We start from the raw sequence: 19,242 nt of genomic DNA on the forward strand, positions 1-19,242 counted from the left end.
CCTGCTTGCACTTCCCCCACTTCAGCAAGTACCCTATTAACTTCCACCTTTTCAGGTGAACAAGTCCTTTTCAGTAGTAGTTAGACCAATCCTCGATGTTGATGGACTATATTCTAGAATTACTGTCGTCGTTTCACATGATGTTAAGAATAGCTCATGGTTGATGTAGGTGAAATAGTTCAAGCAGCTGCAGATGGTATTTATGGCAAGGCCCAGTTTAACAATATCGTCAGCTTGGTTAGGAATTTGTAGCAAGACTGATACCTCCTATGATGGGTTTCCTGAAAGGATGCCAACTCTGATTCCACTTTACCTGCTTGTACAATATTCGACAACAGGCTTTTCCTCCAGGTCTCAAAGTCTGGTAAATGTTTTTAGTTTGGAGCTGCTGCATGTGGAGATGGCCTTCTAAAAAAAGGCATCCAAACCTAGACTGCCTTAGATACCTAGCAAAATTTCACAAACCTACAACCTTAAGTAGGTTCCATCTTGGCAGCAATACCAGTATCACTTTGTTCTTTTGCTACTCAATACTACCTGGCAGAGGAGAGCTGGAAAAGGAAGGACACGGAGGGGCTTTAAGGCACTGTAGATTTGGGGATGGAGCTACTCTGCGGAATCATGCCAGAGCCCAAAGGACATAGTCCTCAAGAAACAGAGGGAATGTAAGGAATAGAAATAATAATGGTATTTGTTAAGCGTTTACTATGTGCGAAGCACTGTACTATGGATGGGATGGTACATTAGGCTATATATAGACAGGTTAAAATGGTGACTTGTTCTAATTATGATCTCTACCTTATATCATGGTTATATAAAAATCACTGCCATATTCATCCAAATGATAATGCCAAAACCCCAATAATCCAGAATTTTTAAAATTTGTTAATGAAAAAACAGATTGTGAAAGTGTCATTTTGTCTCAGGAACCCAAAATTAAGTCATTCTAAATTGTTTTATTTAAAAATCAGCTGCAGTATTTTGTCTGTGCCTTGGGTGAGATCTCATCCCCCGTCACTGCTTCTCCCACAGTTTAGCATCCTCTGCGGGGGCTGGCTTCCCCCATCTATCCCACAAAGTCCTCTTGCTTCCCCAGAAACCTCCTCCTGTTCCCCACTACTTCTTTCCCTTTGCTCTTGTTCTTGCTACATCTCCTTTCACGACCTACTTCTCCAAGACAATTGTTCCTGGGAGTCGCCTTCTATCCAGAGGCAGTTACCCAAAGAAAACTTCTACTATATAGAGAAATAAGCAGTTTTTCTTAAATGCATGTTTTCACTACACCATTTTAGATAGAACTGTTACCCAAAGAAAACTTCCACTATATAGAGAAATATAGGCAGTTTTTCTTAAATGCATGTTTTCACTACACCATTTTAGATAGAACTGCATGGCAGAATTATGGATCATTCTGACAATATGCATCTGTGAAGATAAAAATGACAGAAGCAAGCTTTATGTGGGCTGATGGTTTTCCTTAATATAGTGCTCGTCAAGCATGCAAATCCATCATTCTAGGATAAATTAATTTATTTCCTTGAAATATCACGCTGCACTTGACAGCCTCATTCCTAACAGACCTCAAATAACACGAAGGACTTTTCATCAGACATCTTAAATGGATATGAAATGAATCTTTTGGGTAGTGATCCCTATTGGCTTCACAACTATGGCATGTTTCAGAAGGAAGCACACACTTGACATCCATTTCCCCCTTCCTCCTCCCCCACCAGGGATTTAAGGAGGTCACGTATTGAGATAGGTAGAAAAGAGAAGTATTTCCTCAGACTTCCCACCCTGTTCTGCAATTACCCCCGGTAATCTAGAGTTACTAAAGTTCTGAAGGGTAAAGATCTGAGTCTGATCCCAGTCGCCAAAGGCAGACCAATGTGATTCATCACAGTGAGACTGGAAGAAACCAGACCAGCAGGAAGCAGCCAATAAAATATTGTTTCTTCTGAGTTATGTACAGTATTGCAGCCCTGGACATTCCCTGATACTTGATGGGAGCCTTCCCATACCTTCTGAAATTCACCATATCACAAGTGATAAGCAAGAAGAAATTGCACTTAAAAAAAAAAATCACAGCAACAACAAGGAGACATAACGTAACAAATATAAAGAATTTCAAACCAAAACCCCAGAGAGTTCCAAATATAATGGGATACAGATCCCATTAATTCAAAACAAACAGGACCAGAGTCCTTCTGGATTAAATTATTCTCCAGGAGTGACTCATTATAGAGTGGTTGGAGCACCATTTGTTGAACCCCACCTTCTTGACTCAGAAGTCTTTAGAGACGCTATATAGATATAGCTTCTTGGGTTCCAGATAGACAGATATCAGCTGGAAACTGAGCTTGTGATTCTATGATTCACCTCTATTAACCTGGGAAAGATTCCTGGAAGAGGTCTTTAAGCAATGATTTAAAATACGAGGCAGATGTGATTTGACGGAGGGAGGCTCGTGATTGCAGGGCAGTCTGAGCAAAGGGCTTGGAGGAGGGATGAGAATGATATATAATGACAACAAGGAAAGGAGAACACTGTTGTGAAGGTAGTGACAAGCTAGGTGATAGTACATATGGGACAAAGAGGTGACTACTGAAAACCACTAAACATCTTTATGTTCCAAAGTATTTTCAAAATATGGCATTTGCTGGTTACCATGGTAGGTTGTGGAATCTCCTCTCCCAGTGGTCCTCTATTTATGAAGACAGTGCTACTCACAGTTGACTAAAGGAAATAGAAAGGATTTTACCCTGGTTGCTAATCATTCTTTTAAAATGGTATTTGTTAGTGCTTACTCTGTCAAACACTGTTCTAAGGGCTGGGGTAGACACAAGTGAATTAGTTTGGACACAGTTCCTGTTCCACATAAGGCTCATGGCCTAAGCAGGAGGGAGAACAGGAGAAGTGAGGCACGATGAACTTCAGTGACTTGCCCAAGGTCACACAACAACCATTTGGCAGAACAGGAATTAAAACACAGGTCCTCTGACTCACAGGCCCAAGCTTTTTCCATTAGGCCACACTGCTTCCAAGGCTCCTGTAGTATTCACAGATAGAAGAATGGGCTAGAAGACCTCAGATTCATAGCTTAGGTTCTTCGTGAGGGTCAAAACTTTTCGCCAGTGTCCTGCTTTAGTTTCACTCCAAAAGAATGTCAGCTATGTGCTTAGTCCAAGATACCCCATATTTAGACTTTCTGCAACTGTTCATTTATAGCTAAGTGTATTGTCTAGATCTTGCGGTTTGATATTCGAGATTAGGAATTCTGTTAGTCAATGTTTGCTTTCAGAATGTTTCTTCAAAGTGATCGCTGTTGTATTAGAACAAGCTGGCCAGTTCTATGATACCAGTGAGTAACAGTTAATTATGAAAATAGAAATTAGAAGTAGATTTTCTAGCCCAAATGACGGTGATGCTGTAATATTAAAAAAAGGGAAGAGATACTCTTAGCAAGTACATTTTATTCTGTCAGAATCAATGTTTTCACTAAACCTTTGGGGTAGAGCATTGCTAGGGAATTAGGGAATGTTCAACAACTTAAGCCTGTTTGAATGCAGTTGCCACAGTATCAGAAAAAAATGCTTGTGCACACTGTGTGTATGCACAGTGTTGGACACAGTGAGTTCTCAAATGCAAATTTGCCTTAGTGTGGAGTTTTGCAAGAACAGAACACCCACACTTTAGAAAACTAGGCATATTTGATTTTATTATGTAGTTTTCTATCTCTTCTAGTTGTGTAAATGTGTTTATGAAAATTATCTTCCAGAAGAGCTTCAAAATTCAGGACTAACGACTCAAGAAAAAAATGTCAGCATGGCCTAATAACAGTAGTAATGAGTGTTAAGCACCTGTGTGTAAAGCACTGTCAGGGAAAAACACAATGGGTGAGAATTACACAAAGTCCCTAGGCCGTAAATGACTAAGGATAAAAAGGGGGAAAAAGAGGGTGATGACAGACACTTTAAGAGGATGGGAGGGATCTGGGTTCCAGTCATTCATTCAACCGTATCTACTGAGCACTTACTGTGCTCAGAACACTGACCTAAGCGCTTTGCCCAGGTTCCTCAAATCACTTAATCTCTGTGCCTTGGTTTCCTTATCTGTAAAATGTACCACAGATTGTAAACTACATGTAGGGCAATGGCTATATTTTACCAGATTATCTTGTATCTGTCCCAGTTTCACACACAGTAAGCACTTAAGGAAATAGTTCCAGGAAGTTACAGCGAGGGTGAAAAAACAATGGTAATTGCAAGGGAGAGACTATGAACAAATCTATGAACTTGGTTTGGTTAATTAGAAATTGGTTTTTTTCCTCCCAGAACACAAAAATGTTTATTATCTTGGCTTCAGGGTGCTAATCAATGTTTTAAAGAATACAAATGTTACACCTGGACGAATCTATCTAGATCCTAGCAAATTTCTGCTCCACCTAACGCGAGCAAATTATTGTGAAGAGCAGGAGGGCTTTCGGTTGCTTACAGAAATAATTTTCTTCCAAGTAACGAGCATGCCTGTGTACCACTATTAAAGGCAAAACAGAATACTTTGCACTTCTACACTGGCGTCTGACCAAAAAGGAACTTTACCCACAGCTCAAAAGCAACAGAGAAATGATAGAAGTCAGTGTGAATCAAAAGCACAAAAACTGAAAGCATGATTCTTCATATCCAGTCCCAACTTCCAGTGCTATATAGATTAACCAATACAATCTGAATTTTAGAACATCTCCCAAAACTCCGTATCACTCAAACACAGAAAAGCAATTTCCAACGACTGCCAAAATTAGTCTGGTTAACAAAAAGTAGATGGATAAAACAAGAACTTTGAAGACAGCCAGACTAAATTTTCGATACAATTCATTCCTGAAGAACAAATTGCTCTCTTTAGAGTGCACAGCAAAATATTCGGCAAGGTCCACAAGCAGTTTAAGTCAAATATACCCAACCTTAAATTCTAAAATGTTTTAACCAATAGGCCAATGCTACTTACTAGAGCAGTAGGTCCCTTTAGCGTGTTCCTTTTCTTCCCCACTGCTCAGTTTATGAAATTTATACTCAACACCCCAATACTCCTTACTAGCATGTCCTTCGTTCGGCTCAGTGGTGTTATAGTGTTATAGTTATGGTGTTATAATCTCACAACCTTCATCGCCAGATGCGCTGCTCTCCTCAGAAGTCGGCCTCTCTCCGAGCTAATCGGTCCAGGCTTTTAGGTCTTGGCTTGGCTGACCGCCCCTCCGCCCCACTCTCTTTTCTCCCCAATTCCCTTTGTCTTGAAATCAGTTTCGACCCCTCCAGTGGTCCAAACCTTAAGGGAGGCAAGCCAGCAATACTTCACGAGGCATCCAGCAGGGGGCATAAGTATCCTATAAGCAACAGGGTTGGAAAACCAAAAAAATTGTACCCCAAAAGCCAAGGGAAGAAGGGACGCTCAGGGGCTAAATCTTTTCATCTTAAATTCTACTCATGTGACCTTTTTCTTTGGGGGAGGTGTTACGCCTAGTGGGGCTGCAGATGAGAAGCCTTGCCATCAGAAGTGACTCAACGGGAATCGATGTACCGAACTATGCTACTGTTGTACCCCACACACAGGATGAGTTTAATCAAAATAGTTTCAGGACTGCTATCCCCATTAAGAAGAGCTAAATGCTCACCGCAGTTGGCCAATCCTTCATTAATCAAGTGTAGGCTGTGCCAGAAGACAACCAGACACTCAATCTGGCAAAAATGCTTCTTTGAATTGAATGGACCTGGTACTATTAAGGATTTAATAGCTTTACTCAAATTCCCTGCTTCCCCTAAATGAATCATTATGCGGGAAATCCATACACATTACACCAATAGACATATAAAGGTTAGAAAGTGGTTATCTGAAATGCCAAAACTAATTTGGAAAAATTGGAAATCTTTGTTTAAAATGCTGCGAAGCCAAAAATCTAAAATACAACCATGAAACATTTCAAAGTTTAAAAGCTTATTTTCTTTATTTTGTAGTTCTGTTACTCTCCCCTTTATAAAATATGCCAAGTCATGTAAAGGCAGAAACTGCATTACCTTCTGATTCCATAGCCCTCTGAGTACTTTTTATTAAGTGCCCTCCACAGAATGGAAACTCTGCAGTGGAAAAGCTTGAGAACAGTGAATCTATTCCCAAGGGCTTTGTTGAACTCTCATCTCCTCCCAACCCCAAAGAAGAGATACGCAGGGGCAGAATAACGCACAGGTTCCTTCCTCAATAAGCAGAGGGGAGCTAGGAAGGAGTAGGGAAGCCATTAAATCTTCCTAGGAAAGTACAAATGACTTGGAATGAGTTCTTATACAGCTTAGGTCCAAGTTGGGGCTGGGCTTTGTTTTTAACTCAATTTCCTTCAAATGCTGTTTGTTTCTTAACTTCTGGATTATGAACACTAAGTGCCCACGTGTAAATAGTGTAATTATTAGATTCTAAGGCCAAGGGTAGTGACCAGGTGACCTTGAACTCCCCAGAGCACTAAAAGTGGTACCCTACATATGAGCACTCAAATACTGTTGTAAACTGACATAATGCAGTCTCAAATACTATTTTAAAAAGTTAAATCAAAAAGAAGTTAGAGTTTCTAATGGAAAAAGAATGATAACAGACTAATAATCAAGAAGATTGTTGCTTAAATGGGAAAATCATTCTTTAAGATGATTCTATTTCAACCACTCTGGAATTTTACTGTGTAATTTCTTGCATTCTTTTGTAACAACAAGCATCTCAACTCATACATGGGAGTGAATAGGACCATTAGGGAACAGCAGGAAGTGGATACATGCCTTGTTAAAATTTGGGACCCAGCCCTACTTAAGACTCAGGAATACAGCTCTTATACCTGGTTGAATTTGACCTGACGGAAGTGGAGCCACCAACATATCACATATTTACAATCCTTGGTGCATCCATTCAGAAAACAAGCTTCAGCAAAATGCACACATAAAAAATGTTCAAGCAAAATTTTAGGAGGGGGACATCGAAGAAGGGGAGTCCTAGGAACAGAGTAATAAGGGACAGACACTAGCCAGAAAGGTGACATTAACCCATCTGTTAATATTCTACATTCCACCAACATCATTAAAGCATACACCCAGTTCTATATCACCGAGAGTACGTTCTTGCAAAACCCTGCAGTAAAGAAAATGTGCGGTACTCACCTGTCCAAACACTTTGTGCGTGTGTACAAAACGTTTCTTCCAACGACTCGGTGCACTGAATCCAAACAAGCTTGCATTATTTAACACTCCCCAACTGCCTACAACATTCGAGCCCAAACTGAGTGTGCTTGCCTAAGACCCTCCCCTCCTCAAAGGTGCTGTCTCCCAAAAGCAGGTTCCATTTCTTCTAGGGCAACACTTTCCCCATTTACTGCCATTCAGGACAAGCCCATCTTTGATTTTACCGTGTAGGTTTCAGGTAAATGCCTGAGGTTAATAACTAGCTCACCCTTTGATGACATTCGAGCTAGTGATGCAGTAAAATCAGAGCCATCTGGAAGCACGCTGTTACACACTAGTTGAAAACCAGTGATTGAGAGAGAATTTTCTGATAGGGGCTGGTACTCACCGCCCACTAAAAGGACCTACAGCTGACCAGGGCCTACAGTTAATTTCACCCCACATTTTCCTACTTTCTCCTTAAGTCTTAAGAATTAATTTTTAAAGACAAACGTTGGCTCAGATGGGCAACATGAATGTAGCTTGGTTCCCACATTCAAACTGAGTTCTATAAAGTACCCATTTGTGCTACATTTTTATATTACGATGTTTAAGCTTAGATTTGTAGTGAAATTAAAGATTATTCATAACTTGTCCGGCCTTCATAACTCAAGGAAAACAAAAGGATCCTATCCTTTCCCTCCTTCTCAAATCTGGGTTAATCCTCCTCTCAAAAATTCCCTCTTTGAGCTAAAATCTGCCTGGCCAGTACACTAACTGAAGAGTACAGGATCATTTTAAAACCATGGGGATTTGAGGTAGGAAAGTTCTATTAGGAAGTCCCTCCCAAGTTAAACAAAAATCAGATGACCGCAGGCTAAGTAGTCAGGTGATTAGAAAACAAGATTTACAGTAGAGATGAGCTTTGGAAAGTGGAGAACTAAAATTTTTAAAGGCATTAAATTTATAATCCTAGTGAGACATATTGTCTAGGGAGAATGTACACTTAAAACTCAATAGGGTATTGATAATGAATAAACTGATTTTGACACACTGCACCCAACACCATCTTAATGATCTAAAAGCACTTCAAAAAGAACAAGAAAAAACTCCATAAAAGATATTAGGTGCCAAGAATCTCCAAGATAGAAGAGTACACAACTAGGGTCTTGAAATGCAACGTAAGGGTGCCCATTGATTTTTTACATTTAATTCACCATACAAAAGGGGAAAAACCTGAAAGCTAGAGTGGCATTATAACCTACAAAACCAAATCAGATGATAGTGTATACTGGTTTTGTTTTTTTTGTGGGGGAAATAAGTTATAGGCCAAACTGTACCCTTTGGCTCACTTTATGCAGCTAAAAGTCATAATGTATCAGTAAGCAGTTTTAAAAAGATTGTCAACACCTTTTTTTGAATGACTTATGCCAATATTCTTGCAAATTTTAAGATGTAGACGAATGCAGTTTTTTGGACTTCCATACTTAGATTGAGAAAGATAGGATTTGTCTCTAGAAGTTACCTGCAAATTCCAATATTCTGTGAACTCTTTCCCAGCGTTTAGTACAGTGCGCTGTATAACACTAAGTATTTTAATAACTACCACTACTCCACACTAATCTGTCCTGGGAAAGTCGCTTCACAGTTTCCTTCCACCAAATCACAGTCCACTGCCATTCAAAGTCCTGGTAAAAATCCCACCTCTTCCATTCAGCCTTCCCTGATTACCTTCCAAAACCAGGAGTGATCCCCTCTAGCATGTATATGCTATTTATACTTATGAATTTATGTAGACTCGATTGTACAGTCAGCTTACTCTTACTTTTCTATTTGTACATTTTTTCCATGTAATTCCATGTTAAGAGCAGAAGCTCCTGGTGGGCAAAGTGATTTATACCGCTTTATTTTATAAAATAAAATATATTTTGCTACTGGATCAAATCCAAATGAGTTTAGATTTTAAGCAATACCAGTTTATTAATTTTGCTCACACTAACATAAGCAAAACTACAATGGAATTCAAAGGCACCATCTTTTTTCCAAAGTAATCTAAAAATATTCTGCTCTTATAGACATGTTCTCACATTTAGGGGTACTATTTTCAGAAAACTTTGGTCATAGGTTGCCAAGTCGCATTAAGTGTTAAATATGACACACATCAGACTGTAATTTATCAGCTGTACATCCATTTTATTTTATGAACTTTATGTGCAATAACGAAAATGAGGCCAAATCATTTACAATACACCAATGTTAACAAAAAGGTCTTCTTAAAAGGAGAACCAACTTTCACGTTCCAAAAAATTAGCAATACACTCTTTCATAGCTTGAATAACCCCAAGTTCTCAAAAAAAATTAAGAAACTAAGTGGTGGTCATTTCATTAGACTAAAATTTTCAGGGAAGTCAGAGATAAGCACACCAAAAAAAGAGAAAATATCAGGTACCATGGGGCCTCCCCTTACTGATGGTTAAGGAGACGAGTCAGCTTATATTCACTGGTAAAACTTTCAACTTTCTGATGACGAATCTGAAGATAACGATTACAAAGATTTAATGCATTTTTTCTACTTTCTGAATTTGACGGTGAAAGTGACTGCTTACGATACAAGCCAGCTGCCCGTTTCCCATGTTCTAATCAGAGGGCAACCTGACAAAGGGCCGAGCACCTTGCAAATCCTTGTGCTAAATAATATTTGAGATAATTCACTTCAAAGAAGTTTTTGCAGAGAAAATATTTTGCTCTTTAACCGACTCACAGGAAAAAGTCAGTTAGCTGTGCTACGGATTTTAGATTCCATTTTGTTCCAGTCTTCTATTTCTCTGGCTAAAAACGGGTCAGAGGGGATCCTAATTTGTAAGATTCTCCCCTGTGCTATGAATTTCAGATTCCATTTTGTCCCAATCTTCTATTTCTCTGGCTAAAAACGGGTCAGAGGGGATCCTAATTCTTAAGATCCTCCCTGCAGATTTTGCAGAAAGAGCTACAAATGACCCAGACTTGATAAGTGTTTGAAATGAGAAACCCCTACTTCAAAGGTCTCCCTTTACACCCAAAATGTTATCCCCATTCAGGGAAGGAAAAAAAAAAAAACGATGAGCTTCTCATCCATTCATTCAATAGTATTTATTGAGCACTTACTATGTGCAGAGTACTGTACCCATTATATTGACAGCTAAACTTCCCCTATTTGGGGAAGGGTCTTTCTTAGGCCTCCTCTGTTGCCAGCAATTTTCCAGAGTCAACAAGAGTCACCAGTCTCGGATCTTACGGTCTGTTGGAGCCCTCAGTCCCAAAGTACTGTATTAAAAACAAACCGCGGTGCAATACTTGGTTGGCAGGGTTTAGCCCAGCCCCAATTAATGAGTTTGGCAGCCAAGGCCAACTGGAATATAAACAGTATGTGTGTCCATGTACACACCCCAGCCGGCCTCATTTCCTCCACCCTACGTCCCGCACCCCTCCCTCTTTAGGGTCACCTCCAAGAATACCAGGGTGTCCCCCCAACTCTTTCCAGTGTGGCTCAGTGGAAAGAGCCCGGGCTTGGGAGTCAGAGGTCATAGGTTCGAATCCCAGCTCTGCCATTTGTCAGCTATGTGACTGTGGGCAAGTCACTTAACTTCTCTGTGCCTCAGTTTCCTCATCTGTAATATGGGAATTAAGACTGTGAGCCTCATGTGGGTCAACCTGATTACCTTGTATCTACCCCAGCGCTTAGAACAGAGCTCTGCACATAGTAAGCGCTAACAAATACCAACATTTTTATTAGTATTATTCAACCCTATTTATTGAGCCCTTGCTGTGTGTGCAGCACTGTACTAAGCACTTGGGGGGGGGACGAGTACGATGCATCAATAAACACATTCCCTGCCCACAACGAGCTTACAGATGGAAGGTGGGGGGAAGACAGACATCCTTCTACAGAAGCAGCACGGCTTAGAGGCAACAGCCTGGGCTTGGAAGTCAGAGGACGTGGGTTCTAATCCCAGCTCCTCCACTTGTCTGCTACGTGACCCCGGGCAAGTCACTTCACTCCTCTGGGCCTCAGTTCCCTCCTCTGTCAAATGGGGATGGAGGCTGAGCGCCCCATGGGGCACAACCTGATTACCTTGTCCCTACCCCCGTGGCTTAGAGCAGCGCTTGGCACATAGTTGTCTTGCTTTTGTTTCGTTCTGTTTGGCTCTGCCATCTGTCTCCCCCGATTAGATTGCGAGTCCGTCACTGGGCAGGGATGGTCTCTATCTGTGGCCGAATTGTCCATTCCAAGCGCTTAGTACAGTGCTCTTCACATAGTAAGTGCTCAATAAATACTACTTAATGAATAGGAAGAGCTTAACAAATACCCTCATTATTATTCTTTCTCCAAGATGCATGGTCCACCCCTCACCAGGGCCTTTAACCCCACGACCCTCGGCCTCCCCGCCTGGGTGGGGGGAAGGGTGTTAGTCCATCGCCGCCCCCCCATTTCATTCATTCGCATTTACTGAGTGCTTACTGTGTGCAGAGCACTGTTCTAAGCGTTTGGGACGCACCATTCAGCAACAGACACACAATCCCTGCCCAACAACGGGCTCACAGCCTAAAAGGACAAGCAAAATAATAATAACAATGGCATCTGTTGAGCGCTCACTATGTGCAAAGCCTTGCTCTGCTGATTGCAAAACAGGTAGTCACCCGTTTGTGCCCCCTCATCTCATTCGACAGTATTTATTGAGCGCTTACTATGTGCAGAGCACTGGAATAAGTACCTGGAATGGACAATTCAGGCACAGATAGAGACCATCCCTGCCCAACAATGGGCTCAAAGCCTAAAAGGACAAGCAAAAATAATACTGGTATCTGCTAAGCACTCACTATGTGCAAAGCCTCGCTCTGCTGACTACAAGTAGTCACCCGTTTGTGCCCCCTCATCTCATTCATTCAATAGTATTTATTGAGCGCTTATTATGTGCCCAACACTGTACTAAGCGCTTGGAATGGACAATTCGGCCACAGATTCATTAATTCAATAGTATTTATTGAGCGCTTACTATGTGCCCAACACTGTACTAAGCGCTTGGAATGGACAATTCGGCAACAGATAGCGACCGTCCCTGCCCCATGACGGGTTCACTGTCTAATGGGGGGAGACAGATGGAGCGCAAAACAGAACCAAACAAAAACAAGACAACATTATCACGATAAATATTCACTCATTTATTCACTAGTATTTACTGAGCGCTTACTAGGTGCAGAGCACTATACTAAGCGCTGGGAATGGACAATTCGGGCCACAGAGACCATCCCTGCCCCAAGTCGGGCTCGCAGTCTAATGGGGGGGAGACAGATGGCTGAGCACAAGAAAACCAAACAAAAACCACACATTATCACGATAAATATTCACTCATTCATTCAATCGTATTTATTGAGTGCTTCCTCTGTGCAGAGCACTGGACTAAGCGCTCGGAATGGACAATTCGGGCTACAGAGAGAGACCATCCCTGCCCCAGGACGGGCTCGCAGTCTAATGGGGGGGGAGACAGACGGCTGAGCACAAGAAAACCAAACAAAAACCACACATTATCACAATAAATATTCACTCATTCATTCAATCGTATTTATTGAGCGCTTCCTCTGTGCAGAGCACTGGACTAAGCGCTCGGAATGGACAATTCGGGCCACAGAGAGAGACCATCCCTGCCCCAGGACGGGCTCGCAGTCTAATGGGGGGGGAGACAGACGGCTGAGCAAAAGAAAACCAAAGAAAAACCAGACATTATCACGGTAAATATTCACTCATTCATTCGATCGTATTTATTGAGCGCTTCCTCTGTGCAGAGCACTATACTAAGCGCTCGGAATGGATAATTCGGCCACAGATCGAACCCATCCCTGCCCAGTGACGGGCTCGCAGTCTAATGGGAGGAGACAGACGGCTTAGCAAAAGAGAATCAAAATGAAACAAGACAACATTACCACGATAAATATTCACTCATTCATTCGATCGCATTTATTGAGCGCTTCCTCTGTGCAGAGCACTATACTAAGCGCTCGGAATGGACAATTCGGCCACAGATCGAAACCATCCCTGCCCAGTGACGGGCTCGCAGTCTAATGGGAGGAGACAGACGGCTTAGCAAAAGAGAATCAAACAGAAACAAGACAACATTACCACGATAAATATTCATTCATTCATTCGATCGTATTTATTGAGCGCTTCCTCTGTGCAGAGCACTGGACTAAGCGCTCGGAATGGACAATTCGGGCTACAGAGAGAGACCATCCCTGCCCCAGGACGGGCTCGCAGTCTAATGGGGGGAGACAGACGGCTGAGCACAAGAAAACCAAACAAAAACCACACATTATCACGATAAATATTCACTCATTCGTTCAATCGTATTTATTGAGCGCTTCCTCTGTGCAGAGCACTGGACTAAGCGCTCGGAATGGACAATTCGGCCACAGAGAGAGACCATGCCTGCCCAGTGAAGGGCTCTCAGTCTAATGGGGGGAGACAGACGGCTGAGTAAAAAAAAACCAAACAAAAACCACACTTTATTACGATAAATATTCACTCATTCATTCAATCGTATTTATTGAGCGCTTGCTCTGTGCAGAGCACTAGACTAAGCGCTCGGAATGGACAATTCGGCCTCAGAGACCATCCCTGCCCGAGGACGGGCTCGCAGTCTAATGGGGGGACACAGACGGCTGAGCACAAGAAAACCAAACAAAAACCACACACTATCACGCTAAATACCCACTCAATTCATTCAATCGTATTTACTGAGCGCTTACTCGGTGCAGAGCACTCTACTAAGCGCTCGGGAAGGACAATTCGGCCTCAGAGACCATCCCTGCCCCATGACGGGCTCGCAGTCTAATGGGGGGAGACGGACGGCCACCAACCACCTCATCACGATAAATGGAATCAAGGGGATGGAGGCCTCATTAGCAAAATAAATAGGGTCGTAAATAATACGTGCAAACGAGGATAGTGTTGGAGAGGGGCAGAGGCTTGGAAGGGAGCTGAGGGGAGGAGGACAGAGAGGTGACCCCTTCCCCCTCGGCCCCGTGCCTGGCACACAGGGCGCCCTTAACGAACGCCACAGCTACTGTTAGGACACCCCCGCAGGGGGAGGACGGCGGCACTCACCCTCCAGCAGGCGGGTGATGAGACTATCGACGTTGAGCTCCCCGTCGGCCATTTTGTGGCGACCAGTCGTCTCCCTCCCTCAGCGGGGACGCAGCGTTTCTCGTCGGCCGCGGCTCCTCGCCCTCACCTGCGAGGCCCAGGGGCGGCTCGACGCCCTCCCTCCCCCCCCCCCCACCGCCGCCCAGCCCTTCACCTGGCGGCTCCCCGCCCCTCAGCCCTCCCCGTCCCTCCGGCGGCGCCCCCCGAATCGATCAATTAATAAATAAGGTAGAAAGCGCCCGACGAAGACGACGCCCGCCTCGGCACCGCCCAGCGCTGGAAAGCTCAGCAGCGCTCCCTACGGCGCAGGCGCAGACGCGACCTCGGGGCCCCCCCCCCCTTCACCTTCCCAACGCGCAGCCGCACCAGCCCCTGACTCTCCCGCCTCCGAGCCTCGCCATCGCGCAGGCGCGGGGAGCCACACTCTTCCCTCCCACCCTAATTCGGGTGCGCAGGCGCAGTGCACCCCACTCGTCCCCTCCGCCCTAAGTCAGGTGCGCAGGCGCAGTGGGCCTCGCTCTCTCCCTCCTCCCTCATTCGGGGGCGCAAGCGCAGTGCTCCACACTCTCCCTCCACCTCAATTCGAGAGCGCAGGCGCAATACGCCTCGCTCTTTCCCTCCTCCCGGTGCGCAGGCGCAGTGCGCCTCGCTCTTTCCCTCCGCCCTCATTCGGGGGCGCAGGCGCAATGCTCCACACTCTTCCCCTCCGCCCTCATGCGGGTGCGCAGGCGCAGTGTCCCACACTCTTCCCCTCCGCCCTCATTCGGGCGCAGGCGCAGTGCTCCACACTCTTCCCCTCCGCCCCAATGCGGGTGCGCAGGCGCAGTTCGCCACACTCTTCCCCTCCGCCCTCATTCGGACGCAGGCGCAGTCCTCCACTCTTCCCCTCCGCCCTAATGAGGGTGCGCAGGCGCAGTGCGCCTCGCTCTTTCCCTCCTCCCTCATTCGGGGGCGCAGGCGCAGTGCTGCACACTCTTCCTCTCCCTCCTCATTCGGGGGCGCAGGCGCAGTGCATCACGCTCATCTCCTCATTCGGGAGCGCAGGCGCACTGCGCCTCGCTCTGTCCCTCCGCCCTAGTTCGGGAGCGCAGGCGCACCAGAAGTTACTGGAGCAGGAGCTTTTACCACGCAGGCGCACAACGAGGCGTCACTGATGAGCCGCCCCATTGCACAGGCGCATTTGATTGGCTGTTTCCTCGCCGCCCTTTCTTGGCCCCGTTCCCTGGTTTCCTAGCAACCATCAGGGCCAATTTGATGTCAGTCCCATCCATAGGGCACAATTTAGGCCCTGCTGGAACTGAATAAGGGTTTCCGAAGGATGAGGCTGTCCTATTTAGGATTCAAGAAATTCATCATATCACAGTTTAAAAATATCTCTGTGTGTCCATCGGAGAAACTCCTTTATGTCTTTATTTTTGTAACTGCTGTCACCGGCTACAGCAAGATTGTAGCTACTTATGGACAGAGAGGGTGTCTTACATTGTATTCCCCCAAACCAGTACAATGCTCGGCCCATAATAGATGTGCAATAAATACTACCGGCTGATTAAGAGTTACTCCAAATAGCAAATCGCAGTCCTGGACATTTTTCTGGGGATTTGGGGATTTTGGGTTTGAACCTAAATTTGAAATCATATAAAGCACAATAACAATTTAGGCGGTGAATGATGAATGTTAACTGTCTATGCCTTCCTAGAAACCATTATTATCAACAGGTTTTAAGTACCTGAAATCAACACACTTTCCATCTCTTATCATGGGATCCTACCACTTATAGGATTCCTTGCAATCAGGTTCAGTCTACTCCCACCCAGCATGGGGGTCAAGGGACTGTTTGAGTCAGTGCCTTTCAGTTTTACCATTACGGTGAAGTTTTTCTGACACTCTATCACTGCCTGGTGATGTCAGCTGTCATTTGATCGACAGCAATCAAGTCATTCATTCAATCATATTTATTGAGTGCTTACTATGTGCAGAGCACTGTACTAAGCGCTTGGAATGGACAATTTGGCCACAGATAGAGACCAACCCTGCCCAATAACGGGCTCACAGTCTAAACAGGGGAGACAGCAAAACAAAACAAAACAAATAGTTTGGCGTAGATATCATTAGGATAAATAGAATCATAGATATATACACATCATTAACAAATAGAGTAATAAATAATATATATAAATATGCACAGTGCTGTGGGGAGGGGAAGGGGAAAGAGCAGAGGGTTGGAGAAGGGGGAATGGGGAGGGGAGGAGGAGCAGAGGGAAAGGGGGGCTCAGTCTGGTAAGACCTGGAGGAGGTGAGCTCCCAGTAGGGCTTTGAAGAAGGGAAGTCAGTGATCAATGATACAAGTTACAAGTGACTTAATTAATAGGCTTACCGAAGTAGCAAGGAGGTACTCAGCATATTTCCTAGCTAATAACATATGCCAAATGCTGTACTAAGCCCCGAGGTGGGTACAAAATAACCAGGTCAAACACAGTCCTTGTCCACTTGGAACTCATTGTCTAAGGGGGAGGGAGAACAGGAGTTTTATCCCCATTTTATAGATGAGGAAAGTGAGGCACGGAAAAATGAAGTGACTTGCCCAAGGTCACGAAGCAAGTCAGAATCAGAACCCAGATGTCCTGATTCCCAGGCCTGTGCTCTTTCCACTAGGCCAAGCTGGTACATTTACAAGCAAATAATGGGAAGAAAAAGGAGTAAGCTTCAGTCCAACCAGAAAGAATACTGTAGCTATTGAGTACACAAGTTCGAGAATTTTAAATTCACTGGAAAAGATTATAGCCATTATGATACAGTTCTAGCAGGGTTTTTTTTTCCCTTCTTCCAACTTTCAGTTCCTTTTGTGCCAACATGACCATAGAATAATATTCATTCATTCAATAGTATTTATTGAGCGCTTACTATGTGAAGAGCACTGTACTAAGCACTTGGAATGTACAAATCGGTAACAGATAGAGACAGTCCCTACCCATTGATGGGCTTACAGTCTAATCGGGGGAGAGAGACAAACAAGAACAATAGCAATAAATAGAATCAATAATCAATAAATATGGTCCCTGGCTTGTAATGGAACACTCAGAATAAGCCTCCCAAAATTTTCGTTACTAAAATACAGATCCAGAAATGCCAATTTATATAATTTTGAGTTAAGTAGAATACCTTTTAAGTATTTCTAGAACAATAATGATAGTATTTATTAAGCCCCTCCTATACGCCAAGCACTGAGGAAGATATAAGATAATCAGGTTGAACACAATCCCTCTCCCTCTCAGTCTGAGGGAGGGAGAACAGGCATTTTAACCCCATTTTACAGAAGAGGAAACTGAGGTACAAAGAAGTTAGGTGACTTGCACAAGATCACATAGCAAGAGCTAGGACTGGAATCCAGGAGTTTCCTGCCATTCAGTCCTATGCTCTTTCCACTAGGCAATGCTATCCTTCCTCTATTGTAATGTTCAGGATTTTAGGTATTCAGCCATACCTCAGACACAACTACGCTTTAAAACATGCAAAGTTGGTATATGTCCTGAACTATTTATTGCCTTACTCTAATATACATAAACCCTGATGTTAAACCCAATCTCTGCAAGGAAGTCAATTCCTCCCCTACCCCTCATCTGGCTCCCCTTTCCCCTCAACCTGCTGCCTCCCTCCCCTCTCTTGACCCAGCAATTTTCCTTATTCCCAAGAACAGCCTGAACTTGGATCCCTTTCCTTCCCAGAATTTTCTTTTCTTTTTTTAAACTAACCATAGTGATACCAGTGCCAGCTCTTGTTCATTCATTCAATAGTATTTATTGAGCGCTTACTATGTGCAGAGCACTGTACTAAGCGCTTGGGATGAACAAGTCGGCAACAGATAGAGACGGTCCCTGCCGTTTGACGGGCTTACAGTCTAATCTTGTAAGCCAAGCACTATGGCCAAGTGGAAAGATCCCAGGCCTGGGAGTCAAGTATATGGATTCTAATCCCTGCTCAGCTAGTTGTTTGCTGGGTGACCTTGGGCAAGTCACTCAGCTTCTCTGTGCCTCATTACCTCAACTATAAAATGAGGATAAAGACTGTGATCCCCATGTGGATCTGTGTCCATCCTGATTAACTTGTATCTACCTCAGTGCTTAGTACAGTGCCTGGCACATAGTAAGAGCTTAATAAATATTTTTATTATTATTATCATGAATAAGCATAGTACACTGCCTGGTACATAATAAGTGCTTAATAAATACCATTACTATTCTTATTATTTTACTAATAATAATAAGGTTATTAAGCATAACCCCCTCTTCCCATTCCACTTGTAATCCCATAATAATAGTAATAATAATAGAGAAGCAGCATGGCTCAGTGGAAAGAGCATGGGCTTAGGAGTCAGAGGTCATGGGTTTTAATGCCAGCTTTGCCATCTGTCAGCTGTGTGACTTTGGGCAAGTCACTTAACTTCTTGGTGTCTCAGTTACCTCATCTGTAAAATGAGAATTAAGACTGTAAGCCTCATGTGGGACAATCTGATTACCCTGTATCTATCCCAGCACTTAGAACAGTGTTTGGCACATAGTAAGCGCTTAACAAATACCAACATTATTATTATTATTTATTTAATAATTGTGGTACTAGATAAGCACTCACTATATGCCAGGCACCGTACTAAGCACCGGGCTGGATATAAGCAAATCAGGTTGGATACAGTCCCTGTCCCATGTGAGGCTAACAGTCTCAACCTCCATTTTACAGAGGAGGGAACTGAGGCACAAAGAAATGAAGTGACCTAGCCAAGATCACAGAACAGACAAGTGGCTTAGCGGGGATTAGAACCCATGACTTCTGACTTCCAGGCCCCTGCTCTATCCTCTATGCCATGCATCTCTACCTGCCCAGGAC

General features: G+C 43.7%; 1 protein-coding gene across 1 annotated transcript in view; it reads right to left on the reverse strand.

Annotated features, from left to right (window-relative positions):
- Nucleotides 1-14,489, reverse strand: part of PPP1CB (protein phosphatase 1 catalytic subunit beta) — a 37,785-nt gene extending 23,296 nt beyond the window's left edge. The window contains exon 1 of the mRNA XM_029072058.1: nt 14,326-14,489. Within this exon, the coding sequence (XP_028927891.1) occupies nt 14,326-14,377 (52 nt within the window). The 5' untranslated portion in view covers nt 14,378-14,489. The remainder of the gene's footprint in view (nt 1-14,325) is intronic.
- Between the last annotated feature and the right edge of the window lie 4,753 nt (nt 14,490-19,242).

This window comes from Ornithorhynchus anatinus, chromosome 9 (assembly GCF_004115215.2).
Source record: "Ornithorhynchus anatinus isolate Pmale09 chromosome 9, mOrnAna1.pri.v4, whole genome shotgun sequence".
Lineage (NCBI taxonomy): Eukaryota > Metazoa > Chordata > Mammalia > Monotremata > Ornithorhynchidae > Ornithorhynchus > Ornithorhynchus anatinus.